Genomic DNA, 17,917 nt, shown 5'->3' on the forward strand with positions numbered 1-17,917 from the left:
GACTCCTTTGTCTGGCTTTGCCAGACATACGGACGCTCAGAAATCGACTTATTCGTATCAGCGTGGTCTCACTGTCTGCACGGTGTTGCTTTAGGTGCAGGTGCAAGTGGAGTCTTACAGGGGTAGTTATATTTTTTACTTTTTGGCTTTTTGGTGGCTGGCGTAGCCATGATGGTCAGGCAAGTAACGTACATTGCTGGTTAAAGACTCCTTTACTGCTCTATGCGTGTGGAGTATTTTTTCGTATTTATCACCATTTGTATGGTGATCAGGTGGCTGGGTTGTTGATGTCCCACCTGCAGTCCTCTTCTGGGCATCAGGTTTCTTGGCGTTCTTTTTGCCATTTTCTCTCCCTTCATCTTTACTCTTTGGTTTGCGAGTGGGGTGGCTCTGTCGTTTCTTGGCTTGTTTCTTAATCAGCATCTCATGCCGAATACTGTCCCCCTCATATCGTGAGGCGTTGGCGGAGCCGCTCCATCTTACGTTTGAGGTTAACTCTTCTGTGGTCCATTTTGGAAGCTTTTTTGTGCTTTGTTTCATCTCCAGCCTGCTCATGTGCTGCCTGAGCCTGTCTGGTGTCTCGACCAGATTCTTTCTGTCTTCTCTTCTGCTTTGCTCCTTTGGTCTGAGTTTTATTTGTTTTTGATGGCTGTATTTTGGCTTTCTTTGGCCTCTGGTTGTCGGGTTTGTGAGCTTCATGCTTTCCCCTTGGTCGAGGGGGGGGGGGGGGAAGCAGGTCTGGTGAGCTTCATGCTCCTCTTTGGCACTGAGGATTTTGCTCCTTAAGACCCAGTGGGGGTTTTCTTCGATTGCAGCTGTGTCCTCCTTTTCTGCCGAAAAATGAGGCAACTAGCTTCCGGAAAGGTCTTTTGGCTGTGGATGTTTGGTTAGTTCGGCCAGGGATGCATCACGCGCCTTGTCCGGTGGCGGCTTTACCCCACTACCTTCATGGGACCGGTTCTGCTTCAGTGGACTCGTTGTCGGTTGACTAGGTTTTCCTGTTCCAAGGTTCGTATTTCCCAGGTCGTCCACCGTGTAATTAAGTCCAGCCAGCCTGTGGTTTACCCTCAGGCATGTGATGTCTGTAAGTATGCTGTCAGGGCTGCAGTTTTTGCTAATATGCCTTGGACCGATATTTGGGGGTGGGGGTTTTGTTGGACAGATAGGATCTTAGTAGCCAGGTATCTACTGAACGTCCCTAGTCCTCCGCTGTCTTGTGTCGCTTTGCGTTGTGTGTTGCGGACGATGGTCTCGTCTTCGAACTGATATCTGCGGTGCTGCCTCCTGCCTGGTAACTGACCATTTTCGTGTCTTCTCCGTGGGTAGTTAGCTTCAGGGAGCCAACAGGGCTTGCCCCAAAAACCAGCATTTAATGTAATGGAAAGCTACTTTCTGGGTGAGCCCCGAAGGCTTCCTGACACACTTCCTTCCCCAGGGTGTCAGAGTGTTTCATCATCATAGAACTGAGGTAGCAGCGAGTCGGCGGACCTGGAAGGCCTCCGTCCCCCAAACGAGGCGTAAGGTCGGGCAAACTGGCCGCTAGTTTCATTAAATTTTTTTTTTCCTTGTTAGGGGAGTTCTTTTGTCAATTTTGAGAGTGCGGTCTTGTTTTTAAACCATGCTGTAGTTTGCTTTGGTTTGCCTAACTTTCTGGGTGCTTCCCTGGTTATGGCAAGTATGCAAAACTTTATATGTAAAATTTCAAAGACCATCGTTTTCTGTGTCACTATGAGGGGGCCAAGTTCTGGCTCATAGTCCCAAGTAGGCAATAGAGCTCCACAACTGATGGCACCTAGTAATATGGCACTGATCAGTGTCTAATAGCTTCAGGAAGCCTTCGGGGATTCACCCAGAAATGGGAATTTAATTACATACAACTCTGGGTTTTTTTCTTTAGCAAGTGCTTCACTCCTGTCTGGAGGGAGGTGTTCCATGAGATGGCTCACAGGACACAATGGATATAAATTGGATCTGATTGTAACTGAGACATTTTGTGTGCACTATGAGACAATAAGGTCAGAATAAAAATATTGATAAATGTACAATTTTTCAGATTACTCAAGCTCGTCAGTTTAAGTATATTCACTTCAGACTGCATAATAAGATGACTATATCCAAAAAGAGCAAGAAAAAGATGTTCTGCAGCAACAAGGGCAATCTGAAAACTGAAGAACTTCGATATCATATTTTTGAAAGGTAATTCCAAATGTATCATTATCTTTAATTATGAAATTATTTAAAGTTTGTAAATGTTAATCTAACAATGCCGAGTCTGTAATTTATATTGGTGTTTTATAGTAGCAATTAACATTAACGGAGAAAATCTAAAGAAGCATTGTTTGATAAATAATGTGTTGCATAATGTCAGTACCTTACAGGTTGAGAAAATTTTGTTTACACTCTATTTGCATTTAGAGTACACAGAGTTCAAAGAACGATATAGTGTTCATAAGGGAGTTTCAAGATGAAGTGGAAAAAACGCTCAAGGAGCTAATTAGAAACAGCAATTGTCCCAGATGAAGTTTCAACTTGAGTTCTGAGAGAATGCGCATCTCAGCTGAACATTCAACTAAAATTGATTCTCTGGCTTTTTTATGTGTAGAAGTCATAGCAGATAGATAGAAAATTTGAAATAAGTTTTTTGAGGAACAAATACACACTAGGGGATGAGATAGTACAAGCTATTCTCACCTCGTTCAGTACAACGTGTTCATTTATATATATATACTCACATTACACAGAATCAACAGATCAAGGCAAATACTATATAGAAAAAGGGAAGCGTTGCTCAAATCTACAAAAATGGAAGTATAGAATACCGTCTCAATTATAAGCCTGAATCATTGACTAGTTTCGTAGTCACGACACTAGAAAAGAAGAATTAAAACCAAATGGGTAGAACACCTGGAGAGAAATAATGTAACAGACAGACGGTATGGCTTTCGAACACGTAAATCCTGTGATTTTACAGGAAAAAGACATTTGGTCAGACTGCATTTATCTGGACATAAAAAAAAACAATATTTAATGTAATGAAACGTCAATTTCTGGGTAAGTCCTGGTGACTCTCTCAAGGAACAGTGCTGATATAGTGCCAAACTACTGAGTGCCATCAGCCACAGTTATTTTTGGCCTACTGGGAACCACAAGGCAGAACCTGAGGCTAGGCTGGACTTGTGATAACTTGGTCCAACAGGCGGTTGCTTGTAGTGGCCCGCAGGCCCACGTATCCTCTACGGCCTGGTTGGTCCGGCACTTCTTGCAAGAACTTATATAAGTGCCTCTTGAATACATCCACCTTTGTTCCAGCAAAATTTCTAATGCTTGCTGGGAGGGTATTAAACACCTGTGGACCTCTCATGTTCAGAGAGTGTTCTCTGATTGTGCCTATGGCAATCTACTTTTCATTGATTCTGTTCTGCATTTCCTTCAGTGTCTTTCACTCCAGTATGTTGTTATTCTACTGTGCAAATTTGGGATCTGGCCTTCAAGTATATTCCAGGTATGTATTATTTGATACATTTCAAATTGTTTGATACCTCCTTTCCAAAGAGTACATTTTGAGACCTTTGAGATGGTCCCAATAATTTAGATGTTTTGTCGTTTCTATGTGTGCAGTATATGTTCTCTGTAATCCCTCTAATTCAGAGATCTCTCTCGCTCTGAGAGGGAAAGCGAGTACCGAGTAATACTCAAGACGGGACAGCACCAGTGATTTAAATAATATTAGCATTGCTGTGGGATCTCTAGATTTGATCATTCTCATAATCCATCCTATCATTTTCCTGGCTGTTGCTATATTTGCTCAGTTATGTTCACTAGATGTCTGAGCGCTCGTGCTACTGGTACTTTCCATTTCTTTATGAATATTGAATTCCATGCGTCAGGACCAGGGGCTGAGTGCATGGACCTGTTGTCAATTTATCTGTTAAAGTCTTCTGAGTTCGTGTTAATATCAGTTATATTATCTGTAGCTTGAATGTCATTCATAACGAAGACGTCTTTAATTGATTCTGCAGCAACTGATTCTTTGTGTTGTTTATTGGGTTGTTAAACATAGCCTCATACTGGCCTCTTAGAATTTCACTAATTTCTTTGTTGTCCTTTGTGTATCTTCCTTCAGTTGTAATTAAAGGTGCAATACTGGTGGAGATTTTTTATTTTGCATATGTAAAAGAATTAGGATTTTTCTTCATCTCTTGTATAACTTTCTGTTCCAATGACATTTCCTCAGGCCTGTATGATCGCTTCAACATCTGCTTTATTTCTTCGACCTCCCTGATTAGATTTATTTTTCTTTCTTGTGATAGTCATGTCTCTTTAAGCATTTCCGTGATATTTTTTCTTCTCCTGTGCAGTGGTCTACGTTCTCTTTCTAGAGTGGTCTTCTTTCTGACCCTTCTCACAGGCACGTGCTTCAAGCAGATCTTGAATGCTTCAGCTGTCAGTTGAGCTATTCCCTTTGTGGAAAGTTTATCGCTTAAGACGGTCTCCCAGTGACTGTTTGCAAGATATATATTTATTTTCTCCCAGTCGATCCAACAATTGTTGAAATTGAATTGATTAAATAGCTCTTTTCACTTGTTGGTTTTCTTGGACCTACTACCGTTATTACTGTTAGTTTGCACTTCAATGGGCTTATGGTCCGAGGATATAGTATCTGAGATTGAAATGTCTCTGATTAGTTCATCGTTGTTTGTGAATATCAGGTCTAATGTGTTTTCGTTCCTAGTTGGTTCTGTAATCTGTTAGTTGAGTGAGAATTTGTCACAGAATCTCAAACGCTCACTGACCTGCGGTTGATTATTTTCAGATTGGTTTCCTGCTTTGATATTATAGTTTACGCTTCTCCATCTTAAAGTGGGTAGATTAAAGTCTCCATAGATGATAATATCTGGAACCGGGTTTTCTAAGTTATCAAGAATATTCTCTATTTTGTGCATCTGCTCTGTGAATTCCTCAACTGTTGTATCTGGCGGTTTATATATTAGAATAATAATTTTTTTTCTACTTTGATTCCAAGTACTTCCACCACCTGATTGGCTGAGTTTAGTAGCTCTGTTAATACCAGATCCTCTTTAATATACAGCTCTATTCCTCCATTTGACCAAATTTTTCAATCACATCTATATAAATTATAATTTTGAATCCAGATTTCACTATCCATGAATTCTTTCGTATGAGGTTCTGTGAATGCCCCAAATATTGAATATGATTCTACTAGAAAGTCATTTATGAACTTAACTTATATAACTTTAACTTTTAGGCCTTAGATTTTAACTTTAGGCCTTGTATGTTTGCAAATATGAATAATTTTCCATATTGTGTCACTTCGTGTGGGTTTTGGTAGTTCTCGACACTGATCCCGAGTGTGCTGTTTGGCAATGGTTCATCCAGTTTTGGTATTATGGTGTTTCTGTGTAGCTTGCGGATGTAGTATGTGTGCACCTGATGATGAATTGTAGACCAGTCTTGGGCATTTTCCCTTCCCCATCCATACTCCTGCAACGTTTCTGTCTGTCTCTAAAACACTTTCGGGGTTATTATATTGGATCTCCTCTCTTCTACAGCGCTGTTTACCTCTCACACGGAAATTAGGGCATGAAAGATCATAGCAGTTTCTCTCATTAATTGAGAGATGGCATAGTTTAGGTTGAAAATATCTGCGCTTTGTTCTAAAACGACATTTACCCCTCCCTAATATGTTTCGCCATTTTCGGAGATGCATGAATGTGCATTGTGTGCCTTTGGACCAATATCTGCACTTTCCTTTTGCATTATATTTGAAAATACACTCAGAATAGCAATATCACAATAGCGTGATGCATCAAATGAACAAATCCACAAGGGCCGTGATGAGGGTTCTAACCTACGTTTAGGATGATCCCAGACGCGCCTTAGTCGACTGCGCCACAACATGTTTAAAATAATTGCAACCAGGAGTGCTACTGCCCTCACAAGGCTCCCGCAGCTTCTCCGAAGCACAGACAGGTTTTACACAATTCCCCCATGCACCCGGGCTGAAGGGCGAAGAGGTAGAACATTTGGTTGACAAAGCCCGGGTGCATGGGGAACTGTGTCAAACTCCGGTCTGTGCTTCAGAGAAGCTGCGGGGAGCCTTGTGAGGGCAGTAGCCCTCCTGGTTGCAATTCCTTTAACCATGTTGTAGCGCAGTCGTCTAAGGCACGTCTGGGATGATCCCAAACGTAGGTCCAAAACATCATCACGGCCCATGTGGGTTTGTTCATATTAGAAAATATTTTCATCTCTGAATTTATTTTGGTTGTTTATACCTGTGCGTGCCTTGGCCACCTCCGTTTTGGTGGAGTCTGTGTTTTTTGTGCTAACTTTTTCGTTTCCACATTCTTTCTCGGTATTGCTCTCATCTCTCTCATTTTTGCTCTCGTCATTCTTGCTTTTGCTCTCATTATTTTTATTACCGATTGGTTCTTCAGTATTGCCGTCGTTTTTGCGTACCTCGACACACTGTCCTTCCATAGTGTTAATTTGGCTCTCAAAACTGTCTGTCTCTGGATTGTGTTCCATGTTCATTGCTGTTTTTTGACAATCTGCATAAAATTTTGGTAGCTTTTGGGTGATTGGTAGCCTATGTGCTTCAGGAATGTTATTCATTAGTGTGGTGATGTTTTCACATATCAGTCTATCAGTCAGTCTTGCTTAATTAAAGATTAAGCAAGATTTTCATACTCTCACAGTGGTAATACAAAGAAAAATATAACACAGAGAAATTAAACTTGAAACTATTTAAATAAAAATGTAGACTAATTATTTCATAAGGCAATAAACTAAACTCAATAGAATAACTAACCCCTAAAAAAATATTAAAAATATTAATGTTACTGTGAATGGAAAACATAAAACGACATGTAACTCGAGACAAGACAATCATGAAAACTTCATTATCAAACTTTCACACAAGAAATAATAGAACATGGAAAACAAATTAAATGTAAGCATAGATTTAATGACTTATTCACGTAAAAAAAAAGAGAAATTCAAAATAAAAGTGTATGGCTAACAAATTAACTGCACTGCTTTGAAATTCTCTAAAAAATACAAAATAAAATGATTTTCAAAATAAATTTTTCGTGTCATCAAACATACTTACGTGAATGAGCTGATGTGAATGAATTGAATTTTAATTTTTATATTGATCATTTATTATGTTCACCAAACTCATCCCATGGGGGTGAAGTGGACCCCATACCCATCCCATAGGCGGTATTGAACACCATACCCATCCCGTAGGTGGTACATGATCCCATATCCATCTCATAGGCGGAATTGAACACCATACCCATCCCGTAGGCGGTACTGGAATCCATACCATCCCGTAGGTGGTACCTGACCCCATATCCATCCCGTGGATGGTAATGGAGCCCATACCCATCCCGTGATCGGTACTGGACCCCAACTCCATCCCGTGGGCGGTACTGGACCCCATACCCATCCCGTGGGCGGTAATGGACCCCATACCAATCCCGTGGGCGGTACTGGACCCCATACCCATCCCGTAGGCGGTACTGGACCCCATACCCATCCTGTAGGCAGTACTGGACCCCATACCCATCCTGTAAGCAGTACTGAGCCCCATACCCATCCCATGGGTGGTACTGGATCCCATACCCATCCCGTAGGCGGTACTGGACCCCATACCCTTCCCGTGGGCGGTACTGGACCCCATACCCATCCCGTAGGCGGTACTGGACCCCATACCCTTCCCGTGGGTGGTACTGGATCCCATACCCATCCCGTAGGCGGTACTGGACCCCATACCCTTCCCGTGGGCGGTACTGGACCCCATACCCATCCCGTAGGCGGTACTGGACCCCATACCCATCCCGTGGGCAGTACTGGACCCCATACCCATCCCGTGGGCGGTGCTGGATCCCATACCCATCCCGTGGGCGGTACTGGTTCCCATACCCATCCCGTGGGCAGTACTGGACCCCATACCCATCCCGTGGGCAGTACTGGATCCCATACCCATCCCATGGGCGGTGCTGGATCCCATACCCATCCCGTGGGCGGTACTGGACCCCATACCCATCCCGTGGGCGGTAATGGACCCCATACCAATCCCGTGGGCGGTACTGGACCCCATACCCATCCCGTAGGCGGTACTGGACCCCATACCCATCCTGTAGGCAGTACTGGACCCCATACCCATCCTGTAAGCAGTACTGAGCCCCATACCCATCCCATGGGTGGTACTGGATCCCATACCCATCCCGTAGGCGGTACTGGACCCCATACCCTTCCCGTGGGCGGTACTGGACCCCATACCCATCCCGTAGGCGGTACTGGACCCCATACCCTTCCCGTGGGTGGTACTGGATCCCATACCCATCCCGTAGGCGGTACTGGACCCCATACCCTTCCCGTGGGCGGTACTGGACCCCATACCCATCCCGTAGGCGGTACTGGACCCCATACCCATCCCGTGGGCAGTACTGGACCCCATACCCATCCCGTGGGCGGTGCTGGATCCCATACCCATCCCGTGGGCGGTACTGGATCCCATACCCATCCCGTGGGCAGTACTGGACCCCATACCCATCCCGTGGGCAGTACTGAATCCCATACCCATCCCATGGGCGGTGCTGGATCCCATACCCATCCCGTGGGCGGTACTGGACCCCATATCCATCCCGTAGGCGGTATTGAACCTCATACCCATTCCGTGGGCGGAAGTGGACAAATCTATATAAATAAAAATGGAAATGTTCGTTTGTTCAAAATCGCTAATCTCCGAAAGTTCTTCACCGATTGCTTTGAATTTTTCACACAACGTTCCATTAGCATCTGAACAGACTTTTATATACATACTATATAGATGTCACGTCTGTAACGGTAAAAAAAACATGCTTTTTTGAAACACTGTGTTTTTCATGTGAGGGAAATCTTTCAAACCTCTTTACCGATTGCTTTGAAATTTTGACACAACGTAGTATTCGAATAGGCGCATCTTTTTATCTATCTACTATATACATGCCTCACCTGTGACAGGGAAAAACATGCTTTTTCTGAAAAACAGCGCCATCTGTTGCACATAAGAGCAACACATGATTTAATCTCTGAAAGCTCTTCACCAATTGCTTTGAAATTTTAACACAACGTTGTATTCGAATAGGCGCATTTTTTTATATACCTACTACATAGATGCCACCCCTGTGACAGGTAAAAACATTCGTTTTTTAAAAACATCGCCATCTGTTGCACATAATGGCAACATACACGCTATACTAAATATGTCATGGATTCCATTTCAATGTTTCCGATTGCATTGATAAATTTTATTTTCATAGATTTCAATTTATTTTATTTTTTAGAGAATTATTTTGCGTAATATTGTGTTGGAATTGAGCTATGATGTTTACCATACCATTCATTTCGTAAGTATAAGTATAGATGCCACACCTGTGACAGGTAAAACTATGCTTTTCTTGAAAAACAGCGCCATCTGTTGCATGTAAGAGAAACACACACATGCGATACTAGATATGTTTCAATTCCATTTCAATGTTTCTGATTGCGTTGATGAATTGAATTTTCATAGATTTTTATTTATTTTTATTTTGATTTAATTATTATGTGTGAATTGCGTTGGAATTGAGCTGTTTTGTTTACCTGACCATTCATTTCATGAGTATAGTTCATTTATATATTTTTTCATATTTTCATTTCATTTTTTAACTGTTTTTCTTATATTTCAGTGATGGGAACATCAGATCATTTGATATTCCCAGTTTTCTGTTGGGAACATCAGACCATTTGGGAAGGCATCGGACAAGGGAGTGAGGAATGGTAGGGATGACGAGGGGACGGAAGTGAGAGATGGTGGGGAGGACGAGGGGACAAAGGAGGGGGTAATGGTGGGGGAAGGACGAAGGGATGGGGAAATTTGGGATGGTGGGGACGAGGGGATGGGGGAATGGAGAATGGAGGGAAGGAAGAGGGGATGGTGGAGAGGACGAGAGGATGGTGCAGTGGGGAATGGTTGGGTAGCCGAGGAGGCGGGTGAGGGGGGGAATGGTAGGGAGGACTGGGGGACAGGGATGGTTGCTGTGGCTCAGCAACGCATATGCATTGCTGAGTCACAGCATCGTGTGGCCGGGTACTGCTAGTACTTAATAATTGTAGAATTACTAACTGTTCAATGTTACTCAAAACTTAAAATTTCAATACTTTAACTGGAAACATTTTCTAATGTTCCGAATTCTAATGCCTCTTTGATGGCTAGATTCACAATACGGGATAACCATCTAAGATGCTGAACATACATGCCATCTTGCAACACGTGTCACAAGTTCTTAAAACTAACACAAATGTGAGAGAAATGACCGGGAATTAGTATGGAAGTGTTCAATTTATACAATTCCACCCGGCATCTACAACGAATTCTCACATTCATTTACAACTAACACAACTACACAGAAGTTGACACGGAATCGAGATGTAAGAATTTTACTGTCACTGCACAATTTTCTAAATTATTTAGGGTCTTGTGGTTATATATGGACTCACTGTCACGTCGCAAACGCAGCTGGCGAAGGCAACATTCTGTGCAAAACGGCATGTCACACCTGTGGGGTTGACAAGGTGACAATCAACTATTAGGGATCTGGAGTGCAGAGTCTATTGGTATGTGTGGTGTGGGAAATATCATCCTGTTCGTCCCTTCTGCTGGTAGAGGAGGGGGGGGGTGTTGGCATCCATGATGTTTTTACCAAGGCGTTGGCTTTGTTCTGGGTGTCGTTGCGTCAGTATTTGGGGGTTGGTGGGGGGTCTCAATGTGCTTGGGGTTTACTTCTGTTCAGTTCAGTTTTGCTATTTGCTGGAGTTTGGGGCTGGGTGTGAGGTCGCCTTTTATATGCCTGCTGTGTATTCGTGGGCGGTTGGGATTCTGCGGGAGCTCTGTCGTGTTCCGGGGTTTTTGTCTCTGTCGTGTCGGGGGGGGGGGGTTATGGGGCTCTATTTCGTCGAGTGAGCCATTCGTTTGAGGGTTTGTTTCCGTGCTGGGATTGGGAGGTAGTGGGGGGGGGGGAATTTGGTCGGTCTTGGGTGGGCGGCATTTGGCTCCGCAGCAGCGGGAGTTTCTCTTTCGTATGCTGCACGAGTCGTTGCCGTCGAATGATCGTTTGTGTATGCTTGGGTTGCGTTCTTCTGCGGAGTGTGCGCATTGTGGATTGGTTGAGGCTCAGTTACATGTGTTTTATTTTTGTGTGCGAGTTCAGGGCTTAGTTGCTTGGTTGCGTGATGTGATTGCGGTGTTCTATGGGCAGGGGTTTCGGGAGGATATTTTACAGTTCCTTTTTCTTTCGTTTCCTCAAGGCTCCCGGCTGCTTCGGAACACCCTGGGTGTCTTGATTGCGGATTATGTGTTTTACATGTGGGTTGGCTTTTGGAGGGCTACGGGGTTCATCAGATTCTGGGTTTTCTGCGGGGGCGTTTGCGTTTCACATGGTGATGGTTGCGGCGTGCTTTTCTGGTGGAGTTTTTTGGTTGATTCACTGACGCGTATGTTCGGGATGATGCTTTGGGGTTGGTAGGGGGGTTCGGGGGATTGATCGGTGTATTGGTGTGGTTGCGGTGGGTATGTGGTAGGTAGTTTGTTGGGTCATTTTGGCGTTTGGGTTGTATGTATTCAACCTGAGGGCTTCCTCGGCGGTGTTTTGTATGTTTTTGCCTGTGTTGCATTTTTGTGATGCTCCATGTGTGTGTGCGCTTCTTGTTTGGTTTTGTGTGTTTGTGTTCCTTTTTGCCGGATCCTGCATGTTCTGGTGTTTTTTCTTGTGTGTTTGGGTGTGGTTCTAGACCATGTTTCCCGGTTCTTTTGTGTTCCGGTGTTTCATCCTGTTTGTGTGTGTGCGTGTGGGTGTTTTGTTGTGTCCGGCTCCAGTGTGTGCCGATCATTGTTTTCTGGTGTGTCTGCATGTGTGTCTGTTCCACCGGTTCCTGCGTGCTCCAGTACTGTGCTCCTGTCTGTGTGGGCTTTATCCCCTGTGTGTGTGTGGCCCTTTTGGGTGATTTTATCCATCATGCTTACTGTGTTTCTTCCCTTGTGTTATTTTACCTTGTTTTCTTGTGCCGTTGGCTTGTTATATGTGTAGATACTTTGTGTGTGCCTTTGTGTTCTCTGTGTTACTCCTGTGGATCCTATGTTATACATGATTGTATTTCTTTTTCTTAATGTTTTGTATTTTTGTATATTTTTTTTTTCTTTCTGGTGTATTCATGCTCTTTCATTTCTGTTTTTGCATACTGCTTGTTGTCATAGGAGTTCCTTTGTTCTTTATCATGTACTTTGTCAGGCTTTGTAGGTTTTTATTGTATATGTTGAGCTTTTATAAATAAAAACATATTAGGAATATTCACATCACTTCTGACAGGGGACAAACGTACAACAGAAGTAGATAACATCACGGTGGAATAACAGCAGGCAGGGGTACATAGCATTAACAGAGCCTTGACCACACATCTTGAATTTTCCCAAATGTTTGCAGGGCAACAGTTGTACACCGGCTTTGTTGACAAAGTTGCTGCCACGGCTCTAGCAACCAGCGGTTTGGATGTAACGGTTCTATTATTGCATAAAGTAGGGTGACAATAAACGCAAACACTAAGAGAATATATATATATATTTGGCCGAGAATACAGAAATTTGTAGGTGACAATTTGGCGAGCAATTGTGTGAGTTGAGTGCACTGAGAGTCGGTACAGTATCTCCCAAGTGTCTGTTCTAAACCACACTTGAAAGTAGACTGGTTATTACTCACTACTCTGCTGCTTATATGCTCGGCAACACCTTATCCGTCTCCAAAATTTTGCAGGAATATTAACTGGAAGTAGGGAAAGGTTTGAGTTCCATAATTAGTACTAAGAAGAGTTTTGCTTCTCTCATTAGGCTAATGAGTTTGGAGCGAGTATATTATTGGAATAATCTACTCGCTACATAACTACCCCCTCCCAGGGGATGAAAGGAAAAACACTTGATCAAGGAACCTGGCTGGTTGTTGAATTGTACGCCCTGCTCGCGTTGTATATCCCTCAAAGTTAACTTCCTCCTCTTCGCTGATATCATCTAACTGGGGTCATAGAATTGGAGATCGCACTGGATCGTTCGTCGTCGTAGGATCAGCTGGTCCACACAACATGTGTGGGGACGGCATCTACTTGGGCGGGCAGACAACTTCAACAGTTGTGGCCAAAAAGTAGATGACATGTAGAAACAGCAACAACCTAGGACATCAGTAGTAGCCTAGAAACAGCCAAGATACAACAGTGCACTACAGCTGATATACAACAGTGGACTACAGCTGATATACAACAGTGGACTACAGCTGATATACAACAGTGGACTACAGCTGATATTCAACAATTGACGACAGCCGAGATGCAACAGTGGACAACAGAAGAGATACAACATTGGACGACAGCTGAACAGTTATGAGCAGACAGCTCTAACAGATGTTGGCAAACAGCTCCAAATGGTGTGAGCAGATAGGTAATCATGTGTGGGCAGACAGCTTAACAAATGTAGACCGACAGCTTGGTTCAGGAACAGGTGTAGGTATCAAAACACAGGCACAGCCTCTGCAGATGTGGATGACAGCACAAACAGGAACAAGAGGTATAGGATTACACCATATAACAGCCCTCAGTAAATGTGGGGAACATCATAATCACGCATAGGTCACCACAGATGATGGATGGCCTTGAATGAGGCTAGCAGGCCCGGGAGAAACGCCAATGGTTGGGTGTTGGGTGTGTATGTGTGTGAACCGCATCAAGGCTCCTGCCAAGATTCTGGAATAGGCCTACATATTTTAAGACAGAGTTTCATTATCCTGTATATGAGGACATTATCCCTTAGTACATTACACCCTCATATGTGTCAGTAAATGACAATAATGTACTACGACTCGTCAACGAACCCAAAGCAAAAATAAGGCACAAGGCGATGAGCGTGGTGGTGGTGGGTTTTAGAACTTCAATTTTAGAGTCCGATTTTCTGAGTGATAGGAGCGTGATACCGGTGTTAAGTGGCAGACAAATGCATAAAGTGTTCAAGCTGCGAAAGAGCACCAAAAACGTCGGTGCGTTATAAAAGTGGCAAAAGGAGCCTACGACCTGAAAGATATTCCCGCGTTGACCGAGGGGGTCGGTGGTCGGATAGGGTCGGTGGTCGGTGCAGGTAGGTGGTCGGAGGGGGTCGATGGTCAGTGTAAGTAGGTGGTCTGTGTGAGTAGGTGGTCAGTGCAGGACTGTGGTCGGTGTGAGTCAGTGGTCATAAGGGGTCGGTGTTCGGTGCGTGTTGGTGGTCGGTACGGGTCGGTGGTCGGTGCAGGTAGGTGGTCGGAGTGGGTCGGTGGTCGGTGTGAGTACGTGGTCAGTGCAGGTCGGTTCTCGGTGCTGATAGGTGGTCGGAGGGGGTCGCTGGTCGGTGTGTGTAGGTGGTTGGTGTGTGTAGGTGGCTGGTGTGAGTCAATGGTTGGAGGGGGGGGTCAGTGGTCGGAGGGGGGTCGGTGGTCAGTGCGGGTTGGTGTTCTGTACGAGTCGGTGGTCGGTGCGGGATGGTGGTCTGAAGGAGTTGGTGCTCGGTGCAGGTTGGTGGTCGTAGGGGGTCTGTGGTTGGTGCGGGTCGGTGGTCGGTGCAGTTTGGTGGTTGGTGTGGGTCGATGGTCAGTGCGGGTCTGTGGTCGGTGGAGAGTTGGTGGTCGGAGGGGGTCAGTAGTTGATGCCTGTCTGTAGTCGGTGCGGGTAGGTGGCCGGAGGGGGGTCAGTGGTCAGTGTGAGTTGGTGGTCGGAGTGGGTCGGTGGTCTGTGCAGGTAGGTGGTTGGAGGGGGTCAGTGGTCACTGCAGGACTGTGGACGGTGCGAGTCAGTGGTCGGAGTGGGTCGGTGGTCAGTGCGGGTCGGTTGTCAGAGGAGGTCGGTGATCGGTGCAGGATGGTGGTCAGAGGGGGGGGTGATCAGTGTGAGTAGGTGGTCGGTGCGCAACCTGTCCTCTTAAAAAGAACGTCGCTTTTGGCCGTTTGCCCGTATGGCCGAATTTGGACGTAATTTGAAATTGAAAAAAATATGAAAATAAATTTGGGATTTTTTTTTTCAACAACAGTAAGTTAAGGGTCCTCTGATAGGTTAGGTGGGCAGGAAATTCTCATAAAGTTTCAAAACGTTATGAAAAACGTTAATTTAAAGTGTCCTCTTATAACCTCTGCGCGTACGCCGGACGACTCAAATAGAAAACGGAACAGAACGTCACTTTTGTGAGTGGATTTCATTTCAAATTACGTCCAAATTTGGCCATAGCGCGCATACCAGCCAAAAGTGACGTTCTTTTTAAGAGGACGGGTTGCGGTGCGAGTTGGTGGTCGGAGGGGGTCTGTGGTTGGTGCGGGTCGGTAGTCGGTGGTGGGTGCGAGTTGGTGGTCGGAGTGGGTTGGTGGTCGGTGCGGGACTGTGGTCAGTGTGAATCAGTGGTCGTAGGGGGTCAGTAGTCGCTGCTGGTCGGTAGTCGGAGAAAGTCGGTGGTCTGTGCGGGACGGTGATTGGTGCGGGTAGGTGGTCGGAAGGGGGTCGGTGGTCGGTGTGAGTAGGTGGTCGGTGCGGGACTGTGGTGGGTGTGAGTCAATGGTAGGAGGGCGCTAGTGGTCGGTGTGGGTCGGTGATTGGAGGGGGTCTGTGGTTGGTGCAGGACGGTGGTTTGAAGGTGTCGGTAGTCGGTGCGGGTCGATGGGCAGTGCGGGTCGGTGGTCGGTGCAGAGTTAGCACCGAGCTAGTCGATGTAGGTAGGTGGTCGGATGGGTTTGGTGGTTGGTGCTAGTTGGTGGTTTGAGTGGCCGGGTCGGTGGTCAGTGTGGGTCGGTGGTCAGTGCAGGTAGGTGGTCGGAGGGGGATGTTGGTCAGTGCGGGACTGAGGTCAGTGCGAGTCAGTGGTCGGAGTGGGTCGGTGATCAGCGCGGGTCAGTGGTCAAAAGGGGTCGGTGGTCGGTGGGAGTTGATGGTGAGGGGGGTCAGTGGTTGGTATGGGTCGGTAGTCGGTGGTCGGGGCGAGTTGGGGGTCGGAATGAGTAGGTGGTCAGTGCGTTTTTTGTGCAGGTAGATGGTCAGAGGCGGTCGGTGGTCGGTGTGGGACTATGGTCGGTGAGAGTCAATGGTCGGAGGGGGTCGGTAGTCGATGGTCGGTGCGGGTGGTTGGTGGTTGAAGAAGTCAGTGGTCGATGCAGGACGGTGGTCGGAGGGGGGTCGGTGGTCGGTGAGGGTTGGTGGTCGGAGGGGGGTCGATGGTCGGTGCGGGGTGGTGGTCAGTGCGGGTTGGTGGTTAGTGCAGGTTGGTGGTCGGTTCAGGTCGATGGTCGGTGCGGATTGATGGTCGGTGGGAGTTGGTGGTCAGAGGGGGTCGATGGTTGGTGTGAGTCGGTGGTCGGAGTGGGTCGGTGGTTGGTGCGGGTAAGTGGTCGGAGAGGGTCGGTGATTAGTGCGGGTCGGTAGTCAGTGGTCTGTGCGAGTTGGTGGTCGTAGTGGGTCGGTGTTTGGTGCGGGTCGGTGGTCAGTGCAGGTAGGTGGTCGGATTGGGTCGGTGCTCGGTGCGGGACTGAGGTTGGTGTGAGTCAGTGGTTGGAGTGGGCCGGTTTTCAGTGTGGGTCAGTGGTCAGAGAGGGTCGGCAGTCGGTACAGGATGGTGATCAGAGGGGGGTTGGTGATCGGTGGGAGTTGTTGATCAGAGGAGGTTGATGGTTGGTGTGGGCTGGTAGTCGGTGGTCGGGGTGAATTGGTGGTCGGAGTGGGTAGGTGGTCAGTGCGTTTCAGTGCAGGTAGATGGTCAGAGGGGATCAGTTGTCGGTGCGGGAACATGGTTGGTGAGAGTCAGTCGTCAGAGGGGGTCGGTAGTCGATGCCAGTTGGTAGTCGGAGGTGGTCAGTGGTCAGTGCAGGACTGTGGTCGGAGAGGTGTCGGTGGTTGGTGAGGGTTGGTGGTTGTAGGGGAGTCGGTTGTCGGTGCGGGTCGGTGGTCAGTGCAAGTTGGTGGTTGGTGCAGGTTGGTGGTCGGTGCAGGTCGATAGTCGGTGCGAATCGGTGGTCAGTGGGAGTTGGTGTTCTGAGGGGGTCGATGGTTGGTGCGGGTCGGTGGCCGGAGTGGGTCTGTGGTCGGTGCGGGTAGGTGGTCGGAGGGGGTCGGTGGTCAGTGCGGAACTGTGATCGGTGCGAGTTAGTAGTCAGAGTGGGTCGGTGGTCAGTGCTGGTCGGTTGTCAGAGGAAGTCTGTGGTCGGTGCGGAATGGTGGTCGGACGGGGGTCGGTGGTCGGTGCGAGTAGGTGGTTGGTGTGAGTTGGTGGTTGGAGTGGGGTCGGTGGTTGGTGCGGGTTGGTAGTTGGTGGTCATTGCGAATTGATGGTCTGGGTGGGTCGGTGTTCAGTGCGAGTTGGTGGTCGGTGCAGGTAGGTGGTCAGAAGGGCTCGGTGGTCGGTGTAGGACTGTGGTTGGTGCGAGTCTGTAGTTGGAGGGTATTAGTAGTTGATGCTGGTCGGTAGTCGGAGGAAGTCGGTGGTTGGAGGGGAGGTCGGTGGTCGTTGCGAGTATGTGGTTGGTGTGAGTTGGTGGTCGGAGGGTGTCGGTGGTTAGTACGGGTCGGTCGTCGGTGGTCAGTGCGAGTTGGTGGTCGGAGTGGGTCGGTGTTCGGTACGGGTTGGTGGTCAGTGCAGTTAGGTGGTCGTAGGGGGTCGGTGGTCGGTGCGGGACTGTGGTCGGTGCGAGTCAGTGGTTGGAGGGGATCAGTAGTTGATGCCATTCAGTAGTTGGAGAAAGTCGGTGGTTAGTGGTGGTCGGTGGTCTGTACAGGTCGGTGGTCAGTGCGGGTCGGTGGTCGATGTGGGACTGTGGTGGGTGTGAGT

The 17,917-nt window shown here is 46.9% G+C and overlaps 1 protein-coding gene across 3 annotated transcripts in view; it reads left to right on the top strand.

Annotated features, from left to right (window-relative positions):
* Positions 1 to 17,917, top strand: part of LOC123750961 (uncharacterized) — a 335,999-nt gene that overhangs the window by 235,503 nt on the left and 82,579 nt on the right. For all 3 annotated transcript variants that reach the window (XM_069333325.1, XM_069333336.1, XM_045733062.2), the window contains exon 4: positions 2,054 to 2,196. In XM_069333325.1, coding sequence (XP_069189426.1) covers positions 2,054 to 2,196 — 143 coding nt within the window. The remainder of the gene's footprint in view (positions 1 to 2,053; positions 2,197 to 17,917) is intronic.

The sequence above is a fragment of the Procambarus clarkii genome, chromosome 4 (assembly GCF_040958095.1).
Source record: "Procambarus clarkii isolate CNS0578487 chromosome 4, FALCON_Pclarkii_2.0, whole genome shotgun sequence".
NCBI lineage: Eukaryota > Metazoa > Arthropoda > Malacostraca > Decapoda > Cambaridae > Procambarus > Procambarus clarkii.